Source organism: Halichoerus grypus, chromosome 9 (genome assembly GCF_964656455.1).
Source record: "Halichoerus grypus chromosome 9, mHalGry1.hap1.1, whole genome shotgun sequence".
Taxonomy (NCBI): domain Eukaryota; kingdom Metazoa; phylum Chordata; class Mammalia; order Carnivora; family Phocidae; genus Halichoerus; species Halichoerus grypus.
The window spans coordinates 116,985,146-117,009,830 of NC_135720.1; the positions used below are offsets into that span (position 1 = coordinate 116,985,146).

Below are 24,685 nucleotides of genomic sequence, written 5' to 3' on the forward strand. Positions count from 1 at the left end.
AGGTTGATAAGTTCTTTATAGATTTTGGATATTAGCCCTTTATCTTTTTTTTGGAAGATTTTATTTATTTGTCAGACAGAGAGAGAGCGCACAAGCAGGGGGAGTGGCAGACAGAGGGAGAAGCAGGCTCCCCGCTGAGCAAGGAGCCCGATGCAGGACTTGATCCCAGGACCCTGGAATCATGACCTGAGCCAAAGGCAGATGTTTAACTAACTGAGCCACCCAGGCATCCCGCTAGCCCTTTATCTGGTAAGACATTTGCAAATATCTTCTCCCATTCTGTAGGTTGTCTTTTAGTTTTGTCGACTGTTTCCTTTTCTGTGAAAAAGCTTTTTACCTTGTTTATCTTGCCTTTGGAGACGTGTCTAACAAGAAGTTGCTGTAGCTGAGGACAAAGAGGTTTCTGCCTGTGTCCTTTTCTGGGATTTTTGGATTCCTGTCTCACATCTTAGTTCTTTTTTTTTTTTTTTAAGATTTTATTTTTTTATTTATTTGACAGAGAGAGATAGCGAAAGCAGGGACACAGGCGGGTGGAGTGGGAGAGGGAGAAGCAGGCCTCCTGCGGAGCAGGGAGCCCGACGCGGGGCTCAATCCCAGGACCCCGGGACCATGACCCGAGCTGAAGGCAGATAGATGCTCAATGACTGAGCCACCCAGGTGCCCCTCACATGTAGTTCTTTCATCCATTTTGAGTTTATCTTTGTGTCTGGTGTAAGAAAGTGGTCCAGTTTCCTTCTTCTGCATGTGGCTGTCCAATTTTCCCAACAGCATTTGTTGAAGAGACTGTCCTTTTTCCATTGGATATTCTTTACTGCTTCGTTGAATATTAATTGACCATATAGTTGAGGGTCCACTTCTGGGTTCTCTATTCTGTTCCAGTGATCTATGTGTCTGTTTTTGTGCCAGTACCATACTGTCTTGATGATTACAGCTTTGTCATAGAGCTTGAAGTCCAGGATTGTGGTGTCCCCAGCTTTGGTTTTCTTTTTCAACATTACTTCAGCTATTTGGGGTCTTTTCTGGTTCCATACAAATTTTAAAATTGTTTCTTCCAGCTCTATGAAAAATGCTGCTGGCATTTTGATAGGGATTGCATTGAATGTGTAGATTGCTTAGGGTAGCATAAACATTTTAACAATATTTGCTCTTCCAATCCACGAGTATGGATTGCCTTTCCATTTCTTTGTGTCTTCCTCAATTACTTTCATAAGTGTTCTATACTTTTCAGAGTACAGATCCTTTGCGTCTTTGGTTAGGTTTATTCCTAGTTATCATTTAGTTTTTGGTGCAATTGTAAATGGGATCGATTCTTTCATTTCTCTTTCTTCTGCCTCTTTGTTAGTGTATAGAAATGCAATGGACTTCTGTGCCTTGATTCTATATCCTGCAACTTTGCTGAATTCCTGAACAGTCTAACCATTTTTGGGTGGAGTCTTTTAGGTTTTCTACATAAAGTAGTGTGTCATCTGTGAAGACTGAGAATTTGACTTCTTCTTTGCCGATTTGGATGTATTTTATTTCTTTTTGAGGTCTGATGGCTGAGGTTAGGACTTCCAGTACTATATTGAGTAACAGTGGTGAGAATGGATGTCCCTGTTGTGTTCCTAACCTTCGGGGAAAAGCTGTCAGTTTTCCGCATTGAGGATGATATTTGCTGTGGATTTTTTTATATGGCTTTTATGATATTGAGGTATGTTCTTTCTATCCCTACCCTGCAGAGAGTTTTTATCAAGAAAGGATGCTGTATTTTGTCAAATGTTTTTTCTACATCTATTGAGAGATTATATAGTTCTTGTCCTTTCTTTTATTAATGTGGTGTATCACATTGATTGATTTGTGGATATTGAGCCCCCCTTGCAGCCCAGGAATAAATCCCAGGATTAATCCTTTTTAAATTTTTATTTATTTTTAAGTTTTAAAAAAGATTTTATTTATTTATTTGACAGAGAGAGACATAGCGAGAGAGGGAACACAAGCGGGGGAGTAGGAGAGGGAGAAGCAGGCTTCCCGAGGGGCAGGGAGCCCGATGTGGGGCTCGATCCCAGGACCCTGGGATCACGACCTGAGCCGAAGGTAGACGCTTAATGACTGAGCCACCCAGGCGCCCCTATAATCCTTTTTTAAAAAAGATTTTATCTATTTATTTGAGAGAGAGCGCGCACAGAGGTAGAGGGAGGGGTGAAGCCGACTCCCCGCTGAGCAGAGACGCCGATGTGGGGCTTGATCCCAGGACTCTGAGATCATGACTTGAGCTGAAGGCAGATGCTTAACCAAGCGAGCCAGCCACCCAGGAGCCCGTGGTGAATAATCGTTTTGATGTACTGTTGGATCCTATTAACTAGTATCTTGTTGAGAATTTTTGCATCCATGTTCCTTACAGATCTTGGTCTGTAATTCTCCTTTTTGGTGGTGTCTTTAGCTCATTTTGGGATCAGGATAATGGTGGCTTCATAGAATGAGTTTGGAAGTTTTCCCTCCAGTTCTATTTTTTCAAATATTTTTAAAAGGATTTTATTAATTTATTGAAAAGAGAGAGCAGGAGAGAGAGGGGGAACACAGAGGTGGAGTGAGAGAGAAACAGACTCCCCGCTGAGCAGAGAGCCCAATGTGGAACTCGATCCCAGGACCCTGAGATCATGACCTGAGCTGAAGGCAGATGCTTAACCAATTGAGCTATCCAGGTGTCCCTCACTTCTATTTTTTGCAATAGTTTCAGAAAAATAGGTATTAATTTTTCTATTAAAAGAATGGGCATTTGGTAGAATCCACTGGGAAGCCATCTGGTCCTGGACTCTTGTTTGTTGGGAGATTTTAAATTATTGATTCAGTTGTTTTGCTGGTTATAGGTCTTTTCAGGTTTTCTATTTCTTTCTATTTCAGTTTTGGTAGTTTACACGTTTTTCGGAATGCATCCATTTCTTCCAGATTGCCTAATTTGTTGGCATATAGTTGCTCATAATATGTTCTTAAAATTGTTTGTATTTCCTTGGTGTTGGTTGTGATCTCTCTCATTTATGATTTTATTTATTTGGGTCCTTTCTCTTTTCTTTTTGATAAGTCTGGCTAGGGGTTTATCAATCTTTTTAATTCATTCAGAGAACCAGCTCCTAGTTTCGTTGATCTGTTCTACTGTTCTTTTGGTGTCTATTTCATTGATTTCTGCTCTAATCTTTATTAATTCTCTTCTCCTATGGGATTTAGGCCTTATTTGCTGCTCTTTTTCCAGCTCCTTTAGGTGTAAGGTTAGGTTGTGTATTTGGGACTCTACTGGTTTCTTGAGAAAGGTTTGTATTGCTATATTTTTCCCTCTTAGGACTGCCTTTGCTGCATCCCAAAGGTTCTGAACTGTAGTGTTTTCATTTTCATTTGCTTTCATGTACTTCTTAAATTCTTCTTTAGTTTCCTGGTTGACCCATTCATCCTATAGTTGCATACTCTTTAACCTCCATGTATTTGTATTCCTTCTAAATTTTTTCTTGTGATTGAGTTCAAGTTTTAAAGTGTTGTGGTCTGAAAATATGCAGGGAATGATCCCAATCTTTTGGTACCACTTGAGACCTGATTTGTGACCCAGTCTATTCTGGAGAATGTTACATGCACACTCAAGAAAAATGTGTATTCTGTTGTTTTATGATGAAATGCTCTGAATATATCTGTGAAGTCCATCAGGTCCAGGGTGTCATTCAAAGCCCTTGTTTCTTTGTTGATCTTCTGTTTAGATGATCAGGCCACTGCTGTGAGTGGGGTGTTGAAGTCCCCTACTGTTATTGTATTATTATCAATGTGTTTCTTTAATTTTGTTTTTAAATGGTTTATATATTTGTTGCTCCCATGTTAGGGGCATAAATATTTATAATTGTTAGATCTTCTTGTTGGATAGACCCTCGTATTATATGATACAGTGTCTTTCTTCATCTGTTACAGTCTTTGGTTTAAAATCTAGTTTGTCTGATGTAAGGACTGCTACTCCAGCTTTCTTTTGATGTCCATTAACAAGATAAATGGTGCTCCACCCTGTCCCTTTCAATCTGGAGGTGTCTTTGGGTCTAAAATGAGTCTCTTGTAGACAGCACATCAATGGTTCTTGTTTTGTTATCCAATCTGATACTCTATGTCTTTTCATGGAGGATTTAGTCCATTTACTTTCAGAGTAATTAGTGAAAGATATGAATTTAGTGCCACTGTATTACCTGTAAAGTTGCTGTTTATCTGTAGATTATTTCCATTCATTTCTGGTCTTTGTTAGTTTTGGGCCCTCGCTTTGCTCAAAGGATCCCCTTTAATATCTCTTGCGGTGGCGGGTTTAGTGTTCACAAATTCCTTTAGTTTTTGTTTGTGCTGTAAAATCTTTATCTCTCCTTCTATTCTGAGTGACAGCCTTGCTGGATAAAGTATTCATGGCTGCCTATTTTTCCCATTTAACACCTTAAAGATATCATGCCAGTCCTTTCTGGCCTCCAGGTCTCTGTAGACAGGTCTGCTGCCAACCTTATGTGTCTATCCTTATAGGTTAAGGACGTCTTGTCCTGAAATGCTTTCCGGATTTTCCCTTTACCTCGGAAATTTGTGAGCTTCACTATTAAATGTGTTGACCTATTTTTATTGATTTTGAGGGGCCGTTCTCTGTGCCTCCTGGACTTGAATGCCCTTTTCCTTCCCCAGATTAGGGAAGTTCTCAGCTATAATTTGTTCAAATAAACCTTCTGCCCCTCTCTTTCTCTCATCATTTTCTGGGACCCCATTTATCCAGATATTATTTTGCTTTATGGAATCACTGAGACCTGCAAGTCTCACTTCGTGAATTAGTAGTTGTCTTTCTCTTTTCTTCTCATCTTCCTTATTTTCCATCATTTTGTCTTCTATATCACTCTCTTCTGCCTTGTTTATCCTCACTGTTAGCAGCTCCATTTGTACTGCATCTCAGCAATAGCATTTTTAATTTCAGCCTGATTAGATTTTAGATCTTTTATTTCTGAAGCAACGGATTGTCTAGTGCCTCCTATGCTTTTTTCAAGCCCAGCTAGTATCTTTATAATCACTGTTTTAAATTCTAGTTCAGACGTCTTACTTATATCCATATTGATCAAATCCCTGACAGTGATATTACCTCCTCTTCTGTCTTTTGAAGTGAGTTTCTCCATCTAGTCATTTTGTCCATAAAAATAAAGGAGGAAAGAAAGGGTGAAAAAACAAAACCCAGTAAAAATCAGCAATAACAGCAACAACAACTCGGGAAGTAATTCTGGTATATGCTATGTAGACTCTACTGTTGTGTTTTGCCTGCTCTTTTCCACTGGTCCTCCCTCTACAGAGTTCCTCTGTGCTTGTAGTGGGGAGTGTTTGCACCATTAAGTTGGTTGCTTTGATTTGTTTGTCAAGATAAACCCGTAAAAGAAAAGAAGAAAAAGAAAAAGAAAAAAGAAAAAACAACAACAACAAAAGCCTGATCCAAGACAAAAGGAAAAGGAATTAAAATGCAAACGAACAAACAATAAGCTGTAAGTCTGATTCTAAAAAATAAAGAAAGAAGGAAAAACAGAGTAGGGAAAGAAGAAAAGAGGAAATAAAATAATAAGCCTGATCTGAAAAATATGAGAAGGAGGGGCACCTGGGTGGCTCAGTCATTAAGCGTCTGCCTTCGGCTCAGGTCATGATCCCAGCGTCCTGGGATCGAGCCCCGCATCAGGCTCCCTGCTCCGCAGGAAGCCTGCTTCTCTCTCTCCCGCTCCCCCTGCTTGTGTTTCCTCTCTCGCTGTGTCTCTCCCTGTCAAATAAATAAATAAAATCTTTAAAAAAAAAAAATATGAGAAGGAAACAAACGAACCAACAAATGAATAAAAAATGATAAGCCTGATACAAAAAATAAGATAAAGAGAAAATTAAAAAAAGAAAAAAATATATAAAATAAAGGATAAAGAATAAAAAAATAAGAAATTTCAAAACATTTTAAAAATTAAGAAGAGGGGAGGAAAGAAAAAACAACAACAACAACAACAAGCCTGGTCGCATTTCCATCAGAAACTGATGTTTTGGAGCTTTCTTTAATCAGTAGACTTAGTCGGTGCGGGGCACTTGTGTTGCTTTTCTGAGGGAGAGACCTGCTGTGCTGGCTCACAGGCTCTCTTGCCCTTGCAATAATGCCCCTGCCAGGTACAGGAGGGCGGGGTTTAGTGTGCGGGACTCCAGCCTCCACTGGAGGTGCTGTTTCACTCTGCAGTCTGACTGTGCTGGGGGGGGGGGGCGGGTGGTGTAGGGGCTAGAATGTGGCGTCTCCCACCCTCTTGTCCCTGGGGAGTGGAACCCTCCGCTACAGCTGTTCAGGAGGTCCTCTTAGAAAAGCGAACAATCTCCTGTGTCCTGGGCCCTCGTTGGTTCCCTGCCCTAACCTGTCTGTGCCTGGGTCTTGGGCATGCCCAGAGTCACAGATCTCTTGTATTTTCTCTCTGGTTGGTGGCTGGGACTCAAAACTCCAAGTTTTAAAGGGCCTGGTAAGGTACACACCCACTCCCGTCCGCCTGTGGAGAGGCTCAGGGCATGCCCAGCACTGTTCTGTCCCCGAAAAGCCATCGCACAGTGCGCACACAGAGGCTAGAGTTTATTGTAACGCTCAGCCAGAAGCTGGGACCAGGTTATCAGCCCTGGGCACTGGACTCAGTCCCCTACTCCTTTTTTTCCCAGAAAAGCAGTTGCAGAGGCTTGAATCTATTGTGGCAGACAGCGAGAAGTGTTGGCCAGGTTATCTGTGACCTGCTCCAGTCTCTGCGCTCTGCTCAGTTCAGCCCCAGAAAAGTGGCCCCTCAGCTCCCACACAGACGCTTGAATCCATTATAGCTCACAGCAAAAAGTGAAGAGGTTTTCTGCCCTCCCTGGGCACCTCTAACCCTGTTGCTGAGATCCCCCCAATGGCCCCCGGCTGGCCTTTTGTCCTTGGAGAGGCTAAATACCGTCTTCCAAATGCCCTCTGGGAAGGGGAGTAATGTCTCCCTGAGTGACCCAGGGGATCTCTTCACTGGTTACTGTGAGGTCCCTACCTGCTGGCCACTTTCTCCCTCTTCCTGACTTTGCTCTGCAAACTGGGTTCCCTCCCGTTCATGGCCACACCACTTGCCTCTCCCCCAATTCAGAGCTCTGAACCTCGGATCTGCCAAATTCTTTCACCCCACCTGTGCAGATTGTTTCCTTAATCCTAGATCATCTTCCTCGTTGTTCAAAATAGTTGAATGTTGATCTAGCTGTATTCGAAGGACAAGTCAAGTTCAGGGTCTCCCTACTACTCCACCATCTTAACTCTGCCTACCCGATCCTGTCTATCTTCACTAGCATTTTTAAAGTCCGTTTTGGCTAAAGAGTGTGTCCCCTCCAGCTTTCTTATGATTGTTTCCCTGAGATGACTTTTCCCATCCCTTTGATTTTAATCTATTTGTAATTGAGTTTCAAGTGAATCTACTGTAGACAGCATAATTGGATCTTGTTTTGTGTTCAGTCTAACAATTTGCACTTTGATGGACTTAATTAAGCCATTGACATTTAATGTTAATATTGACACTGTTGGATTTAGGATGCCATTTTACTTTCTGCTTTTTGTTTTTCATGCCTCCACTCATTCCTCTTTACTGATAACTTCTTATTCAGAGAATATAGTATTTTCATTATTTATTAATCAATCACTGTATTTTATAGTTATTTTTGAGAGGTGCTTTTTTCGCCATTTTACTACATTTTCAATATTGTGATTCTTTTCTTCATGTCATATCCATAATATATATTCAAATAACATATATTTATATCATAGCCTAGTCATGTTATATCTTATGTCTTACAATTTCAATATTGAAGTTTCATGAGCATTTTACTACTGATTCTTTCTAAAGTTAGTCAATCAGTCTTTTTTCATTTGAAATTTACATTTCTTTCTACTAGTTGCTCTTGTTCTTTGTGCAATTATTTGTGTAAATTTTTTGACACGTAGGTTAAATAGAGATTTCCCTTGAGAAATTTGTTTCTTTCTTACAGTTGTTGGGTCCTCACCAATCCAGGACAATTATTAACTAAACTAATGACATGAAGTTATTTTGATTTAATGGACAATGACAAAGCAAATTTGGACAAAAAAATCACAGACGGCTTAGTCTGTGATTGCAAATTTTTTGAAATAGTTGTTTGCTCACTTTTCCCGACTCAAAGGCAAATTTCATTAGAATATTCTTGTACTTGAAAATAGAACAGATTTGCTTTGTGTCACCCTGTTCTGAGGATATGAATCTTAGGTTCCAGATTTTCAGGGAGGGGATGTTTCTCCTGCTCCTCACATGAAGAAGCTCTGGGCATTATTTCCTCTCTATGAAGCTTATGAGCCTGAGAAGCCAGGCTAAGATTTTCTAGATTTGAAAAATGCCCGAAGGATCAGAACAACTATTCTCTCTGGCTTACTGCCCATATTTAAATTTTGACTTAAATGATTACTCTCTTGATTGTTCTACTGCACTTTTGGATGATTTTATGTTTTTTTCTAGCATTTTTAGTTGTTTTTAGGGGAAGAGGCAGCCTTAAACCCTAGTCTACTATGTTATTGGAAATGGAGACCCCATTAACTATTTTTCATTTCTGCTATTTATTAGGCACCAGAATAGGTGCTAGAGTATAAGTCACATAAATCAATGGTGATTTGTGTCTTCTGTGAGCCAGCACTGGTCTGTGAACTGTTAATCAGCCCTTAAAAAGATACATAGAGAAATTGAAAGTGAGTGTAAGCAAGAAAGCTCTACCTTCTGTCTGAGACTGGTCATTGCCCAAAGTTGAGCATGTCTATCATGTCATTGGATCTGCTAAAACACTGTGATAATTAGCTGTTTGTGGACCAGAGATGAAGTAGAATAGTGTCTACACTGGAACGGGTTTTCATACTTTTGTGGAGGCCACATAAAACCAAATAAAATTATGCACACTCTCCCCAGAAATATGTGCATGTAAGAAGAAACATAAAATGTCAGTGTATATGTGCGGATCATCTGAAGTGATACAGATCTGGGTTTTTAATCCCAGGAAGAGACCAAGGCCGGGAGAAGACATATTGAGCAATCACTTCATCACCCAACAATGCTAGTCCACTTACGTGTGAGTAGGAACTGGAGTAGATCAACGCTGGGCCCACAACAACCATCAGGGGACTAAGTTGAAAGAGGCCATTTATGAGTCACTCCTTCATCCAAGCAGACTTGAGAGCCTACAGTGTCCAGATCAAGTTCTAGTCTCAGATCACGGCTCCAAATGCTGAAATTTGTCGTTCTTTTCCATTCCTGGTCCCCAACGTCCGTTCCCAGAACTCGTATCTCTCTTCCCACATGAAGGAATTCCACACTTAAGGAATCTTGTTGGGGACAGAGACCACCTCCATCCATAGAGAGGAGAACCCACTCTGCCAGTCTTGCAGTTGGACATGACATGAAGCGTCAACAGTCACGTGACCCCCTGCCAGACTCTGACTCAGGACGCGTGACAGACACACTGGGACAGCGTCCGTGCATTGGGCGCAGGGGGTCCGAGCAGTGTCACAGGGGGGTCATGCAGCGGTCAGGGCAGCAGCGATAGCAGTCCCAGCCTCAGGGCCCAGTGTCCTCCCTCAGGGGAGTCGGTGGTGTGGACAGGGGCATCGATACCCAGTAGCAGGGTGCTGGCTGTATGTGGGCCTCCATCGAGGGTCCAGCGTGGATTCTGCTCCCGGCTGTGTAGGCTCAAGCCCGTTCAGTGGCTTTCTTTGAAATAAAACAAGGCCTCAAAGACACCCTCTCTCGTCCCTAAGCCTCTCTGTAACTGTACGTACGTATCCCAAGGAGTCAGAAACCCACGTAGGGAGGAGATTCCAAGAGCAAGATTTCAGACATTTTTACCAGCTTTATAGAAATATGATTGACATTCACCATTGTGTGAGTTTAGGGGTACAACCTGATGATTGATACATTTCTGTACTGATAACGATTACAACCATAGCATGGCTAACATGTGCATCATGTCACATGGTTACCATTTCCTTTTGTGTGGTGCAGACATTTAAGATCTACACTCTCAGTAACGCAGAGATTTTATGTTGAGCTAAAAACTACTTACTCAATCTGCCACCTGGCTGTGCCCCACAAGAGAGAAAACATGTTTCTCACAGCATGTCTTACATTTTTCTTCCTACAAAAAAAAAATTTAAAGATTTTATTTATTTATTTATTTATTTGAGAAAGAGAGAGAAAGAGTGTGTGTGCATGACAAAGAGGAGAGGGGTAGAGGGAGAGGGAGAACATTTCAAGAAGACTGTTCACTGGGTGCAGAGCCTGACGTGGGCTAGTTCTCATGACCTGAGCCGAAACCAAGTGTCAGATGTCACTCAGGTGCCCCCCAAAAACCATTTAAATGTGTCTGTAAGACCCTTTCCCATGATGAGGACTCTCATCAATGACTTCAGTGCTTCCATATCTGGGGGAGCCCCAGGATTGCTGGTGGATTCATTACAAAATACTCAGTTCTCTCCCCAGAACTAACATCTTAGAATGTTGGGCGTGGGCCCAGGAATCACTTACTTAATAAGCCCTACAGGAGAGGCTGATGCACGGCCATGTGGGGATCCTGCTTCATGTGCTTGCTACTCAGTGTGAGATCTGAAGACCAGCAGCATCAGCACCAACCTTGTTATCAACCCAGAATCTCATGCTCTACTCCACACTGTCTAGATCTTCATAGTCCAGGAAATTCCTGTGCACACTGAAGGGTGGGCCTCCCTGGTCTATGTGCCTTCTAGACGCAGAACCAGACTGTGCAGTCCACTGTGGGTGTGCACTCTGACCAGCTTGCTTAGCCCTGAGGAGTGCAGGGTTTGGTCCTGTTCCTTTCTCTTCTATGGCCCTCACCTCCTTGGTGACCTCATCTCTGCTGAAGCTTCAAACATCATTTAATGGCATCACTTCGCAAATCTATTTCTCCAACCTAGATATTTCTCCTACCCTGCACTCTGTATCCAACTGCCAACTTCACTTAGGTTTCTAATAGACATCCCAGATTCCACATTCCTAAACTGGATGCATGTGATGCTGCTTCCCCAAATATCCTACTTCCAGAGTCTTCCCCGTTTCCAAGAAAGCACCCCACATTTCTACCTGCAGTCTGAAACACTGGATGCCCTCCTTGATTCCTCCTTCTCACCACCCAGAATGAATCCATTAGGAAATGTTGCAAAGTCCATCTGTGAATATCTCCAGCTCCCAATCACTTCCTAGTAGCTTCCCTCCTCACATCCCAGACGTACAGCCCACATCCCCTTCCTGGGACATGGCATGGGTTTCCTACAGGTTCCTTACTGGTCGCTCTCCCTGCACCTCCCGATTCTGCACAGAAGCAAACAGATGCTGCTCAAGAAACTCAATCCCATCGATCTGTTCATTCCTGTAACTCCACGCCTCACTCAGAGAAAACTCAAAACCCTTCTAATATCCTCAGGCCTCTGTGACGAGGCTGACATCCGACCTCACGTCACCTGCTCTCTGCTCCAGCCCCAGTGGCCTCCTCACCCTTCCGTGAACACAAGACGTGATCCTGTCCTAGTGCGTGTGCACTGGGGGTTCCCTGCCTGGAAAGAGCTCCCCCCCAGACCTCCTCTGACACAATTCCTTCATGACCTTCAAACCTCTCAGAGGTCACCTTCTCAGTGAGGCTCCCTGATCCCTGGAGTAACGGAGCCATGGTCCCCATCCCAGCACGGTGCTCTGGGTCACCTTCCTCAAAGCTCCTGCCAACTTCCATGTAAACACTTCCCTTATTACTGCACTTACACAGTACCCAGTTCACCTCTGCATGACGCTGGTTTGCACGGGGCGTGTGCACCTGGATGTGGACTTTTCTACAGTAAGTACTGTCCACGCACTTTCTCTTCCTTATGATTTCTACTATTTTCTCTACCTTCATGCATTGTAAGAACACAGTATATAGTACATGTAACATGCAATGTGCGAAGCGACAGTTCATGTTATCAGTAAGGCTTCCAGTCACCAGGAGGCTGTTAGTTCTTATGTTTTGAGGGAGTCAAAAGCCGTACTTGGATTTCTGACTGCACGCGGGGGTCACTGCCCCAATCCCCGCATTGCCCGAGGGTCAAGTGCAGGCTGCCCCTTACACTAGAACTAATCTCCACAAGGGCAGCACATTTTCCCTCTTCTTAGTCTCACTGAGCTGTCCCAGATGTAAACATAGCGTGTCCTGTATGTGACACACGACAATTATCAGGTGAATGAATGAGCAGCTAGAGGACCTCCCTCTTCTAGATGCGCCTCAGGCTCAGCTGATCCGTGGCAGCTCCCTCCCCAACCCCCCGTGCGCCCACCTCGCCATCTGGGCTGCCTCTCTCTTCTCACAGGGCTGCCCTCCCCTCCCTCTCTCTGCTCAGCACCCCCTCCCCCACACCATGTCTCCCGCACACACAGCACACAGAGTTTTCTCTTCAGAAACACTGTACTGAGGCTTTTGGGGGCCTTTTCTCCAACCACATAGAAATCTACGTTAGACTCTGCTTTATAAATCCATGAACTTGGATCGGAGCCAGCACTAGGATCAATGAAATAAGGGCGGGGGGAGAGGACAGAGCAGCAGGGAAGACGGAAACTAACTGAAGTTTAATAAGGATGAGAAACTGATTCCTCCTCTCTACCTCCAGAATCTAAAGAATTATCTAGAAAACAGCTCTAGAGGGAGGGGAAGACATGGATGAATCTGAAAGTTCATCCCTCCATACCCCAGAACTCGTGTGTGCAGGGGACAACCTAGGCCTGAGGGGACCACAGCCCAAAGGACACCCGCTGCTGTAACCGACGGGGTCACCCAGGGAGAATGGATAAGAACTCGGACACAAGAGCAAGAACAGGCCTGATGCCCTGGAGGAACACTGAAAAAGAACTACCCCAAAATGGAGGCTGTGACCTGATCCAGGCCTGAGCGTAGACTGACCCAGTCACAGTAAGCTCTTGCTGCACAAGGTCCTGGTGACAGGTGACGTTCAAGTCCCTGTGATCACAGGTCCTGGGGAGACGAGGTTCCACAGAAGGGGCAAGGACACGGAGCAGAGAGATGACCCAGCTGAGGGGTGAGCACGTCACACCCATGATGCACTGAGCACCACTGGGGAAGGGCCCTGTCCCCACTCGGCTCCTCACAGCCTTCTCCTGCCCCGACCTGCAACACATTCAGCACAGTAAACACAGGGATTCTGGAAGGTTCTCAGGCTTCATTTATTTGCTGTCTCAACTTTACAAATTTCCTCTTTTATTACCTCATCAGCCCCACATGCCAAGAATTAGGAAACAAAACTTACATCTGGATTCCGATTTTCAATAGAGAAATAAGTCATTGGTACTCAGCCCAACATGAAATAAAGACAGGGATGGAGATGGTCCAGCCCTGCCTCTGCTGGAACAGGAGAGCACATCAGAGAGGAGAATGCAGATCAGCATAGGGAGGGGTCGTGGTGGGCAGGGTGGGCAAATCTCCTCATGTCCTCACATTGTACTCATAGGAACACAGACACATCTGGCACGTTTTGCAGAAAGAGAAGTCAGGGGTTGTTGATGTCACCAAGTGGGAGTGTGAACACATCTTCCATCACTCGGTCCCCACCAGGCAGCTGGTCTCACACTGTGAAAAAAAATCATGCACCAATTTAGGTCAGTCACCTAAGTGCGGACATTCTCGAAAGCCACACCCCTCCCATGCTCACAGTGTCCCTAGTGCCCTAACCCTTCCTCACTCGGGGTCTCTAGGGTCTCACCTTGAGGAGCCGTGAGAGACACATCAGAGCCCTGGGCGCTGTCATCACCTAGGGGAGAACAAACAGGACGTGGTCAGAGCCCACAGGAGAGGAGACTAGAGGAGGAGCTATGGGGTAGGTGAGCTCCCCGTCGGGTTCTGTCTACACTATCTCAGGGTCTCAGGGATCACTCCCTCCAAACTTACGTGCAGCATAAGAGTAGCCTGGTCCTTTTCCTCCTGTGGGAAGAAAATATCATGTCAGAGGCCAGAACAGGGCTGGGCCATGAGATCCTAGAGGAAGCTCCCAGTCCTGGTCCTAAATGAAGTTTGCAGAGTTGTGACTGAGGACAGGACAGGATCAGGAAACATGAAGGACAAGGTGTGGGGTCACTGGACCACCTGACTTGCTGGAGATCTGTCCTCAGCAGGGCCCTTTCTCTGTCCTATGACTGCTGGGAATCAGGTCCCTATCACCAGAGTTACCAAGACGAAAATGTGTCCTTCATTTTCACAAGTGTTTGCTACACAGTGAGCGTTAGTAACCAGCTCCAGAGTGGGCAAGTCCATGCATGAGGATGGTACTTCCCAGTGACAAGGCAGGACAGTCTCCTACCTAGGAAACCCCCCAGAGGGACAAGAAAACTCAGATCTCCCCACTCCATTCCCTACCTGAGCGCTTCTTTCTCCAGATCACAGCTCCAATCATGGCCACAGTGACCGCAAGGAGAACCACACCAGCAATGATCCAGGTGATGGGGATGGTGGGCTGAGGAGGCTCTGGGAAGGGAAGGGAAGGTGAGGGGCTCAGAGCTCCGGCAAGAGTCCTGACCCTGCTGAAATTCTCCAGAAGGCCTTCTGCTTTCCCTGAGAAGAGGCTCCACCCCAAACCCTCCTTACCCCATCTCAAGGTGATGGGCTCGGGCAGCCCCTCATGCTGCACATGGCACGTGTATCTCTGCTCCTGTCCAGAAGGCACCACCACAGCCGCCCACTTCTGGAAGGTCCCATCCCCTGCAGGCCTGGTCTCCACAAGCTCTGTGTCCTGGGTCAGGTCCTCCCCATTGTGGTGCCAGGTCAGGGTGATCTCCGCAGGGTAGAAGCCCAGGGCCCAGCACCTCAGGGTGACCCTTTGGTCAGAGATGGGGTGGTGCGTCACGTGTGCGTTGGGGGGTTCTGAGGAAGAATCAGAAAATCCACACTTGGGACCTTTATGGGCCACTGAAACGGCATTCATGTGACCATCCTGAGGTGGACCCAGCCATTGGTTTGGATGGAAGAAGCACAAAGCCCAGTTACCAACCTAGCCTTTGGGATCTCCTAATCCTGGAAAGTTCTAGATTCAGGGAGACAGTCCAGGGAAGGAGGCTGCAGGTCTAAGTGAGAGAGCACACTAATGGTCCTGACTGTGGTGGAGGGTGAATGAGTCAGAAAACCCGGAGTCAGAACTCCAGCGATGTCATCATTGGAGAACAAGGCCTTGAGAGGGAAAGTCATGGTTCCCAAGGTGGCTGCCAGGGTTAAAGGGAACCGCTGATGGCTTATTTCAGGGACGGTCTCCACCTGCCTCCCGGGAGAGACTGGGTTCCCCCACTGCCCCTTAGCGAGAAGCGGCCCTCTGGGTGAGGCCCTCTCTAGTAGGAACAGGAACACCCGGGCGGATCTCCGTCTCCCCACCCGTGGGAGGGGCGGTGTTCTGACACCGAGTCCATTTTCCCTTCCTGGTGGGAAGCCAGCCCCAGCGGAGGGGAGATCGGGGAGGCCCCGCGGCCCCTGGTACCTGCGCGCTGCAGCGTCTCCTTCCCGTTCTCCAGGTACCTGCGTAGGGACTGCACGCACGTGTCCTTTAGGTAGTTCCTGTCATGCTCTGCGTCACCGACCGCCTCCCACTTGCGCCGGGTGATCTGCGCCGCCGTGTCCGCCGCGGCCCAGGAGCGCAGGTCCTCGTTCAGGGCGATGTAATCCGCGCCGTCGTAGGCCCACTGCTCGTGCCCGCGGAGGAGGTTCCCGTCGGGCCCCACGTCACAGCCGTACATTTTCTGGATGGTGTGAGACCCTGGCCCCGCCCGACAGGCAGGGGATTAAGTCCAAACAGAAACTGAAACCGCCCGAAACTTCCCGCGGGTTCGTCCGGGTCAGGGGTCGGGGCCGGGGGTTCCCTCAGACTCGGGGTGGCGCTCGGACCCGGACACTCGGGGCGACCCCGGCCCGTCCGTGGGGATGGGGGTCGTGACCGGGACCCGGGCCCGCGTCGCTCACCGGCCTCGCTCTGGTTGTAGTAGCCGCGCAGGACGTTCAGGCTCCCTCGGAAACTCTGTGCGTTGTTCTTGGCGATCCGCGTCTCCAGGTCCCAGTACTCCGGCCCCTCCTGCTCCATCCACGGCGCCCGCGGCTCCATCCTCGGACTCGCCGCGTCGCTGTCGAACCGCACGAACTGCGTGTCGTCCACGTAGCCGACGATGATGAAGCGGGGCTCCCCGCGGCCGGGCCGGGACACGGAGGTGTAGAAATACCTCATGGAGTGGGAGCCTGCGGGCGCGGAGGGGCTGAGACCCCGCGCGACCCTCGTCCCGGCGCGGGGCCGGGGCCCAGGGGGAGGCGGCCGGGAGGGCAGGGGAGGGGCACCGAGGGCGGGAGAGCAGGGCGGAGGGGGGGAGGGGAGGGGGAGCACAGGCCGTGGCGGGGCCGGGGGCGGCTGGGGGGCTGGGGCGGGGGCGGCGGAGAGGCGCCTTCCCCGGGGGTCCCGCGTCCCCGCCCCGCGGTCCCCTCGCTCCCGCCCCGCAGAGGCCCTTTCCTCCCGCCGCCGCACTCACCCGCCCAGGTCTCGGTCACGGCCAGGGCCGCCGACAGCAGCAGGACGAGGGGTCGGGGCAGCACGACCTGCATCTCCGGGGTCTGGGGAGACTGTCAGTGGTCGCGGGGCCCGCGGGCCGGTGCGGAGACTTTAGACCTAGGAAGAGCGGTGCCGCTGCTTGGCTTCTCCGGAAACCCGACACCCAGTGGGAGTCCAAAGTGGGGCCGCGTCACGAGTATCCAGGCGGTAGGACCTGACACAGGTTGTGAGAGGGAGAAGTGAAACCGGGGAGATGGGGACTCCCCGGCACTGGGCTTCCCCACCCCAGACACCGCCCTGGGGCCTGAGACCCTGAGAGGCAGGCGCAGGGACCCGGGACTTTGCCCCGACCCCTCACCTCCTGCACGGCGCGCTCTTTGTCACACTGTCTCCCTGAGTCGTGGCCCAGGAGCTGTGTGAGTCAGTGATTCTCAAGCACCGTGTTCTCAGGATATCTATACAGTCTCACAGATTACTGAGGATCCCAAGGATATTTTGGGTCTGTGGCTTATATCTATCGGTATTTACCATAGTAGGAATAAAGCAAATTTAAAAATTCATTAATTCACTTAGAATCATATTAACCCATAGCGTGAAAACAGAAATGTTATTTTTATGTAAAATAACTATTTCTTCAAATAAACAGGTAAGTGAGAAGAGTGATGTTGTTGCATTTTACATTTTTGCAGGTCTCTTTCTTGTTTGGCTCCTTAGAAGACCCCTGGATGTTCAGAGTTTTTTCTGCATTTATTGTGTTGTTTTGGTTGAAGTGTACGAAAAAATTTACAACCTTGCACAAATATAGGAGAGTAAAATGTTTCATAATCTTCTCAGATAATTATGGGTATTCATTTTAGGTTCTGTATTAAAAATACACAAGTTTTACTTTCTCTAAGGTTATTTGCAAAGTGGAACCTGAACCCGTATCATTGACTATATCCTTCTCTGTTACATTAAAATCCACAGGCCCAGCTTGCACACTGAATGGATCTTGTACTAATGCATGATTTTTTTTAAAGTAATGTGTTTCACTACGTTATATAGGGGTTCCAGTGTTGATGAGACTGGAATTGAATTATCAAAAAGTCAGTTTTTTTTAATATTACCACAGATCCCAACAGAAAAGCTTGTTAAGAGTGAGAAGCTGTCAAGTTTATTGGTGGATCACAACTTTTCCAAAATTCTGATTTTCTCTCGAGAGCTTACATGTGATCAAAGCAACACGTACTCTCAGCTGTCATATGTGAGTTGATTTTCATGAAAGGGTAGGTTTCTGTTCATTTTCCAGAAACTGTCTGCCAAATCTCCTAGTCTAAATATTCTAAGTTTCTGTGTCATTCATGTCTTCAGGTCAAAATGACATTTTGTAAAAAAAAAAAAAAAAAAAAGGAAACAAGAGACCAGTTAATTTCATACAGATGATTTTCCTTGGGGCTTACGGCTGTACGGAACTGCTGGATATCCCACGTGATCATGTATGACTTGTTTACAATGTGGGTTTGGGAATGATTGATAAAGATACAATTTTGAATGCTTTCACCAGGACATTTTAATGATACTAGTTTTCTTTTGTTCTGGTTTTGTTTTTGAGGCATTTTATTTGCATGTATATATTACATCCCTAGAAAAAGAATCTCAGGATTTTCCCTCATGTGTGTTTTCGTCTTGCTTCTCCATGGTCCATGATGCCAGGTGAGGTTGTCAGGACAATGAGACCAAACTGGAGGGACGGGAGCAGATTCTTCTGCTATTTTTCTAGATCTTTGAGTTGTACATCAAATCCGGGGCTGCTCACTCCACATGTGTTTAACCTGACCTTAGATTCACAACAATGTTCCCAGCTCTGTGATCAGCAATGATTTCAAATTCCCCAGTGTAACTGAGATTTGTCATCACAGTTAGAAACGGGACGATGACTTTGGAGCATGGCCTAATAAAGACCTGTCTTTGGCCTCTCTTTTCGGCATTGTTACTGCTCTTGAGACCATCTGCCAGAGCATGTGACCATATGGCGGCACAGAAAGATGGTGGAAAGAGTGTTTCTGGTTTTTTACGGGAGTAAGTAGTGGTGAAGAATGACAACTATTACAGTTTGCACCCATCACCTCCGTTCTTGCTAAGTTTTACCTCAGTGTGAACGTCAACATGGTGAAAAGGCAATAATGTCTAAGTAATGTTAGGAAAATAGATTTAACCTCATGGACTCTGTGAAAGGGTCTCAGTGACGTCAGGTGTTCCCCAGACCACACTTTGAGAACGGCTGTTCTGATAACCCTGGGAGAGTCTCCCGGCTGGTCCTGCCCTGGCCTGTCCTCACTCAGCAGGATCCCTTTCCCTGAGCCACACTTCCTGCCTCTGAAAACTCAGCTCTGGCTTTAGCCCCCGAGTGCAGCTAGAAGAGAACTCACCTCCTGGAAATGTGATGGCGGAGAGGGTCCCCAGTCTGGGAAGGGAGGTGGGGGGACAGGGGTTTCCCTTTTGTAATTGGGAACAGTTTGCACCCGAAGACACCAGACCCAGGCATATGCGACTTGGATTTTGTGACCCACCAGCTTCATATGTATTCACATCCCAGACGGAATCTGATGTTGTCTGTAAGAGAAATCATGTTGGTCTTTTCACTTTCCATGTGTCTGATGCATCTGACTCGCGGCCCACAAAGCACGCAGAGCAGTACCGTCCGATACGACATTCTGTGCGGAAGGAATTGTTCTATATCTGCGCTGTCCGGTATGGTGGCCACGAGATGCATGTGGTTCTAGAGATGCAGGTGGCACTTGAAATGGGGCTGGTGTGCTGAGCAGTGGCATTTTTAATTGTTTTAAATGAATATGGATTTAAGTAGCCATATGTGGTTCATAGAGACTATTCAGACATTACACATCCAGAACGCTCTTAGTTTTCTGGATCCTCCTCAAAGAAGATACTGTGTGACTCATAGGTATAGTATATTAAATTTATCTTCAAATGGAAGTCATGGATTGTCTATGTGGGTCTGAGACATATCCTTAAAATACAGCATGAAAGTGTAATTGACATGCATTATAACCGCGGAAGTGTACAGACATTAGCCAAAACATGAAGTATCACATCTACTTCATAAGTGTTCAAAAATGCCCATCCCTGGAACCAATTGTTGTCTCTATTACTTGGGTGTCTTGGGTCTTATTTTTGTTCACCTGGTAAACAGAAGCAGGCTCATAAGTCTTCACCGAGCCCAGGTGAGAGGATATACTGAATACAACATGTACCTTGTAGGCTCTGTACATACTTGTAAACGTCGTAAAGGAGAAGATGTACATCTTAGATTCCACCACCTTAGAATCTTTCATCTCTTGTTCCTCCACATACTTTTGCCCAAATTCCGACAATTCTGTTTCCCATCACCCTTGAAACTCTCTGCTCTTCATTTCTACTGAGGTGGAAAAATACATGAAATGTTTACAATTGTGGGATGAGGAATTCTCTCACAAAGGCCCAATGATAAAAACCCATCAAGAAAAACATGAAATATCCGCATGTCAACCACACACTCACAAAGATACAAACTCATGTCCATGATCAAACTAAAAGACACAAAAACAATTTTCACAGACAGAAGGGTGACATGAGTCATTATACTGCAGCCCAAGACCATCAGGAGCACTTGTGGACATTCAAGTTGGATCTATTACTTGTTGCAGTGAGAGAGAAAACACCCCTTTGGGGGCAATGGGGCATTCTAATATGAAGGTGTTGGAACCTATAAGGACATGGATGAGTGTTTTGGAGAGGATCTGTGGAAGCTGGGGCCGACTCCCGACTGCGTGTTGTCAGGACGTGTGGGCGATTCCATGGTTGAGCATCTCAGTGAATCCCCTCTCTAGGCAGGCCAGACCGGAGCGAGGATAGAGCAGTCATGGTAAAGGAGCCCCGATTGCTCACATTGGCTGACACAGGGAGGTGTGTGTTATTCTGGGGGTTGTGCACTGCCTTGTTTTTGTCTGTAATGACACAAAGTGATGTCATGGTTCCAGAGTGTCCTTGTCTGATGCTGATGTTCCGTGAGGTGACTGGCTCATGTCCCACAGGAGAAGAATATGGCCAAGGGGTGGACATTAACCAGCTTCTGACCACACTGGGCCCAGCTGTCAGTGTCAGACCAGCTCCCGATGTTGGGGGCTGCTGGCTCTTCTCTGTTAAATTCCATATTTTTTTTTTAAGATTTTATTTATTTATTTGAGAGAGAGAATGAGATAGAGAGAGCATGAGAAGGGGGAGGGTCAGAGGGAGAAGCAGACTCCCCGCTGAGCTGGGAGCCCGATGTGGGACTCAATCCCAGGACTCTAGGATCATGACCTGAGCTGAAGGCAGTCGCTTAACCAACTGAGCCACTCAGGCGACCTAAATTCCGTATTTTAAAATAGCTGCACTGGGCACCTGGGTGGCTCAGTTGGTTAAGCGACTGCCTTCAGCTCAGGTCATGATCGTGGAGTCCCTGGATCGAGTCCCGCATTGGGCTCCCTGCTCGGCAGGGAGTCTGCTTGGCCCTCTGACCCTATGCCCTCTCATGTGTTCTCTCTCTCTCACTCTCTCTCTCTCAAATAAATAAATAAAATCTTTAAAAATAAATAAAATAAAATAAAATAAAATAAAATAGCTGCACCACATTCAAAACACAATCATAGAATTGGTGTTTCCATTTTCTTTGGTTAAATACCCAAGAATGGAATTATTGGATTATATGGGGATTCACTATGCTGTATATCTGAAAGGAATGTAACATTGTGTGTCAAATGATTTCAAATAATAAAAAAAGAAAAAGAAAGAAAAAAGAATTAAAAATATTAGAAAACAATTTGGGAAGGAGGAAATGAAATGACAAACAAATGTATTTGTAATAAGTAGACATAAACAAATATGAGAATGTGGAATTAGTAAAGGGAATAAAACTATAAAATAAATCTATGAATTTGGCAAAGATGAGAGTAAGGCATGAGAGTGTCCATCAGAGGGTTGGGAAAACACACTGTCATAAAGGCTGATGGGAGTGAACACTGAGATACAATTTTTAATGAGTGTTTTTGAAAATGTCTCCACAAATGAAATGTGCTTATACTGTGACACAGACATTTTCATTTCTTTCTTTCTTTTCAAGTTCTCAAGGATGTTTCTTGACTTGTGGTTTACAAAAACAAAGAAGGGAACTTATCTAAGCACTATAATCAATATGATTTGGGTAAGTGTGAATAGTGGAACACTTAGCATGTCTCAGGGATTATCACCACGTCCTTTACACAGAGGGTCAAAATTCATCATGAAAGCAAACCCAGGAGGCACCCCATAGGGGATCCCTTTGTACACACAGGGAAAGGGAGACTTGGAGAGGAGAAGCAGGTGGTGGAGACAGGGTTCAACGCAGAAGGTTTGCTTTCAGAGGCCTTGTTGACTTGTCGTTCACTGTTCCCTGTCCATCAGGAGGTGGGTAGGACTGTGCACTCTATGTAAGTGAGCTGTTGCAATGTTCCAGAATGCTCTGTGATGGGAGGCTGCTAGGGTCAGAGCCTAGGAGGACATTAAGGAGCAATGTGAGTCACCTGCTCAAATCACACTAAAGTCCTTCATCCAGTGGACATCTGGAGGCCTCCAGGGGCTCAGGATCAGCTGGACTCCAGAGCTAGAACACAGAGCAAGGGTGACACCCTGGTGATGAGACACTGGCAGTGTCATGTGGGAGATGGGCATGGAGCAGAAATGACAGAGGGAAATGTAAGTCGCTCCTGAGATGAGTGTTGTGTGGAGGAAGGTCATGGTATCACGAAAGCAGAAACCAGGAGACCCAGCAGGTCCCTTACCACTAGGATCAGTCATAACTACAGGATGCAACAGGCATATGGATATGAAACAAAAACACAACTACACACAGTGCTGTGCAATCACAGAACAGGAAAGAGCTCTGGGAAATGAACAATATGACCATAGAAATGAATAATTGAGTGGATACACTGGAGGACTACAGTTGTCCTTCCCTGAAGTCGTACAGTCGGGAGGGTAGAGGCAGCAGGAGAGAAGATCTATTTGTTTCTTTTCTTTTCTTTTTAAGATTTTATTTATTTATTTGAGACAGAGAGCACAAGCAGGGGGAGCAGCAGAGGGAGAGGGAGAAGCAGACTCCCCGTTGAGCAGGGAGCCCAACCCAGGGCTTGATCCTGGGACCCTGAGATCATGACCCGAGTCAAAGGCAGATGCTTAACTGACTGAGCCACCCAGTCGCCCCAGAAAGACGGTGGAAGGGCAGACACCCTGAAAACTCCAAGAGGCAACAACACAGGCCTGGCAACTGGAAGACGTGAGGCAAGGCCCCCAAATCCCGAGGACAACTCTGTCCAGCACAGAGTCTCTGTCATGTCACTATGTGACTCGGGGCGAGGGCAGCCTAAGGGCTCCTCAGATGTAAGAGTTTCTGTTCTACTTTCCATGTTTCCTTCCCCAGGACACCAGTAGGCAAAGTGGGACAAATGATGGAGAAAACCAAACGGGGGGAGCACATGGGATCCCGGCCACAGGGAGCCAGCAGGAGAGAGGCCAAGGGCCCCCAGGAGGAGCTGCAGGGGTCTGGGTGTCAGCCCTGTCCCAGGGGTGCAGGCATCCCGTCCCCATGGGGCAGGACTGAGGGCTGCAGGCCAGGGGGCTGCACAAACAAGAAGATGGGAGAAGAGTGGATGGGCTTGAGTTCATGAAGACTTGCCCAGGGGGAGTGGGGGAAGGATTTAATAGGAGTTCAACCGAAACTAAGCAAATGAAGGGATAAGATAGTTATTTACTCCGGGGAAAATAAAAAGTTGATTCAGGGAAGGAAACATAATCATGGTCTGTGAAATGCTCAGTTGTGACTAGCATTTCGTGGCCATAATCATGGAAACACGGCACACTGAGCTCATCAAAATCATCAAATAATTAAATGGGGGAGATGGGATTGTGTGAAAGAAGAGCCATTTCAGTAAAGATGACGCAGAAACCTGAAGACGAGAGACAGAGTCTGAGAAGCAGTCTATTTAGAAGCACAGAAGCAATAATCAGAGAATCAGCTAGAAGAACTAATGCAGGTGGTCTCAGAGATTCAGGAAATGCGGTTATGGAAGCTTGGGCACATCTGTCTTTTTTTTTTAAAGATTTTAATTTTAAGTAATCTCTACAGGCGACAAGGGACTAGAACTTTTAAACCTGAGATCGAGAGTCACATGCTATACTGACTGAGCAGCCAGGTGCCCCTGAGGACATCTGTCTTGATATCAAGAACTACAGACATATTTGACTTTCTAGAACTCTGTGCCTCTATCCATTGGCTACAAGGACAACGTGGTGGGTGAGATGGGTCAGGAAGAGTTCTGCACGGAGGTCACAGAGATGGGGCAGGAGTTGGAGGAGTCCTGGGAGCAAGCACTGGGTTTTTATAGGATGATTTTGTTTTGGTTTCTTTAGTTTAGCTTCATGTTGTTGAACGAGAGTCATGGCAGCATGTTTGTAGGAGGAATGGCTGAGCCAGGAGACAGGGGCAAGTGCAAGATGCAGGTGAGTGAGGGGCCATGTGTGCCCACGTGGAGGGGCAGCCTGAGACAGGAGGGCCCCTCCGCCAACACTGCTTAGAAGCTGAGGACACAGGTGCAGACCTGGGGTGGGGGATGGGGGGTGCACAGTTCTCACCTGAGTCCTTCTTTTCTGAGTGAGGAACAAATGAGCTCGTCACCTCAGAGAGGGGAGCAGGGAGGGAGTGCAGGAGCCTGAGCAGGGAGGAGGAGTGAGAGGCAGGCCCTCAGGAGGGTGACAGGGAGCTGACTGGGGAAATGGCATCTGGAGAGAGCAGGGCTGGGGCCCCTGAGTCGTGCTCATCACCTTAGAGAGAGAGACTTCCAGCAGCAGGGGGATATAGAAGAGACTAGAGCAAATGCAAAAAAACAGCTCAGGGGTGAGAACTAGATCCTTTTTACTTTGTCATTTATCACTTTACCCTTTTAATAATTTTTCTGCAGTGAATAGACATTACGTCATGTATATTGTACATCGTAAATACACATCAGAATCAGAATATAAATGCTTTAT

At 46.5% G+C, this 24,685-nt stretch overlaps 1 protein-coding gene and 1 long non-coding RNA gene across 2 annotated transcripts; one reads left to right on the forward strand and one right to left on the reverse strand.

Annotated features, from left to right (window-relative positions):
- Window positions 1–13,235: 13,235 nt before the first annotated feature.
- Window positions 13,236–16,765, reverse strand: LOC118543102 (DLA class I histocompatibility antigen, A9/A9 alpha chain). The gene is made up of 8 exons (XM_036103870.2): window positions 16,587–16,765; window positions 16,033–16,302; window positions 15,554–15,829; window positions 14,674–14,949; window positions 14,446–14,553; window positions 13,981–14,013; window positions 13,796–13,843; window positions 13,236–13,662 (listed from the first exon to the last, which is right to left on the reverse strand). The coding sequence occupies exons 1-8, from the start codon at window positions 16,657–16,659 to the stop codon at window positions 13,658–13,660; spliced, it is 1,089 nt and encodes a 362-aa protein (XP_035959763.2). The 5' UTR covers window positions 16,660–16,765; the 3' UTR covers window positions 13,236–13,657.
- Window positions 16,680–19,579, forward strand: LOC144379102 (uncharacterized). The gene is made up of 2 exons (XR_013441335.1): window positions 16,680–16,813; window positions 17,296–19,579. It is a non-coding gene; the product is annotated as an uncharacterized LOC144379102 (long non-coding RNA).
- The last annotated feature ends 5,106 nt before the right edge of the window (window positions 19,580–24,685 follow it).

Coding starts and splice junctions, on each gene's coding strand:
- LOC118543102 (XM_036103870.2), bottom strand. CDS start 16,659: ATGCAGGTCGTGCTGCCCCGACCCCTCGTCCTGCTGCTGTCGGCGGCC. Junction 15,830..16,032: donor CTACAACCAGAGCGAGGCCG/GTGAGCGACGCG, acceptor GGGCGGGGCCAG/GGTCTCACACCATCCAGAAA. Junction 14,554..14,673: donor GCCCATCACCTTGAGATGGG/GTAAGGAGGGTT, acceptor TTCCCTTCCCAG/AGCCTCCTCAGCCCACCATC.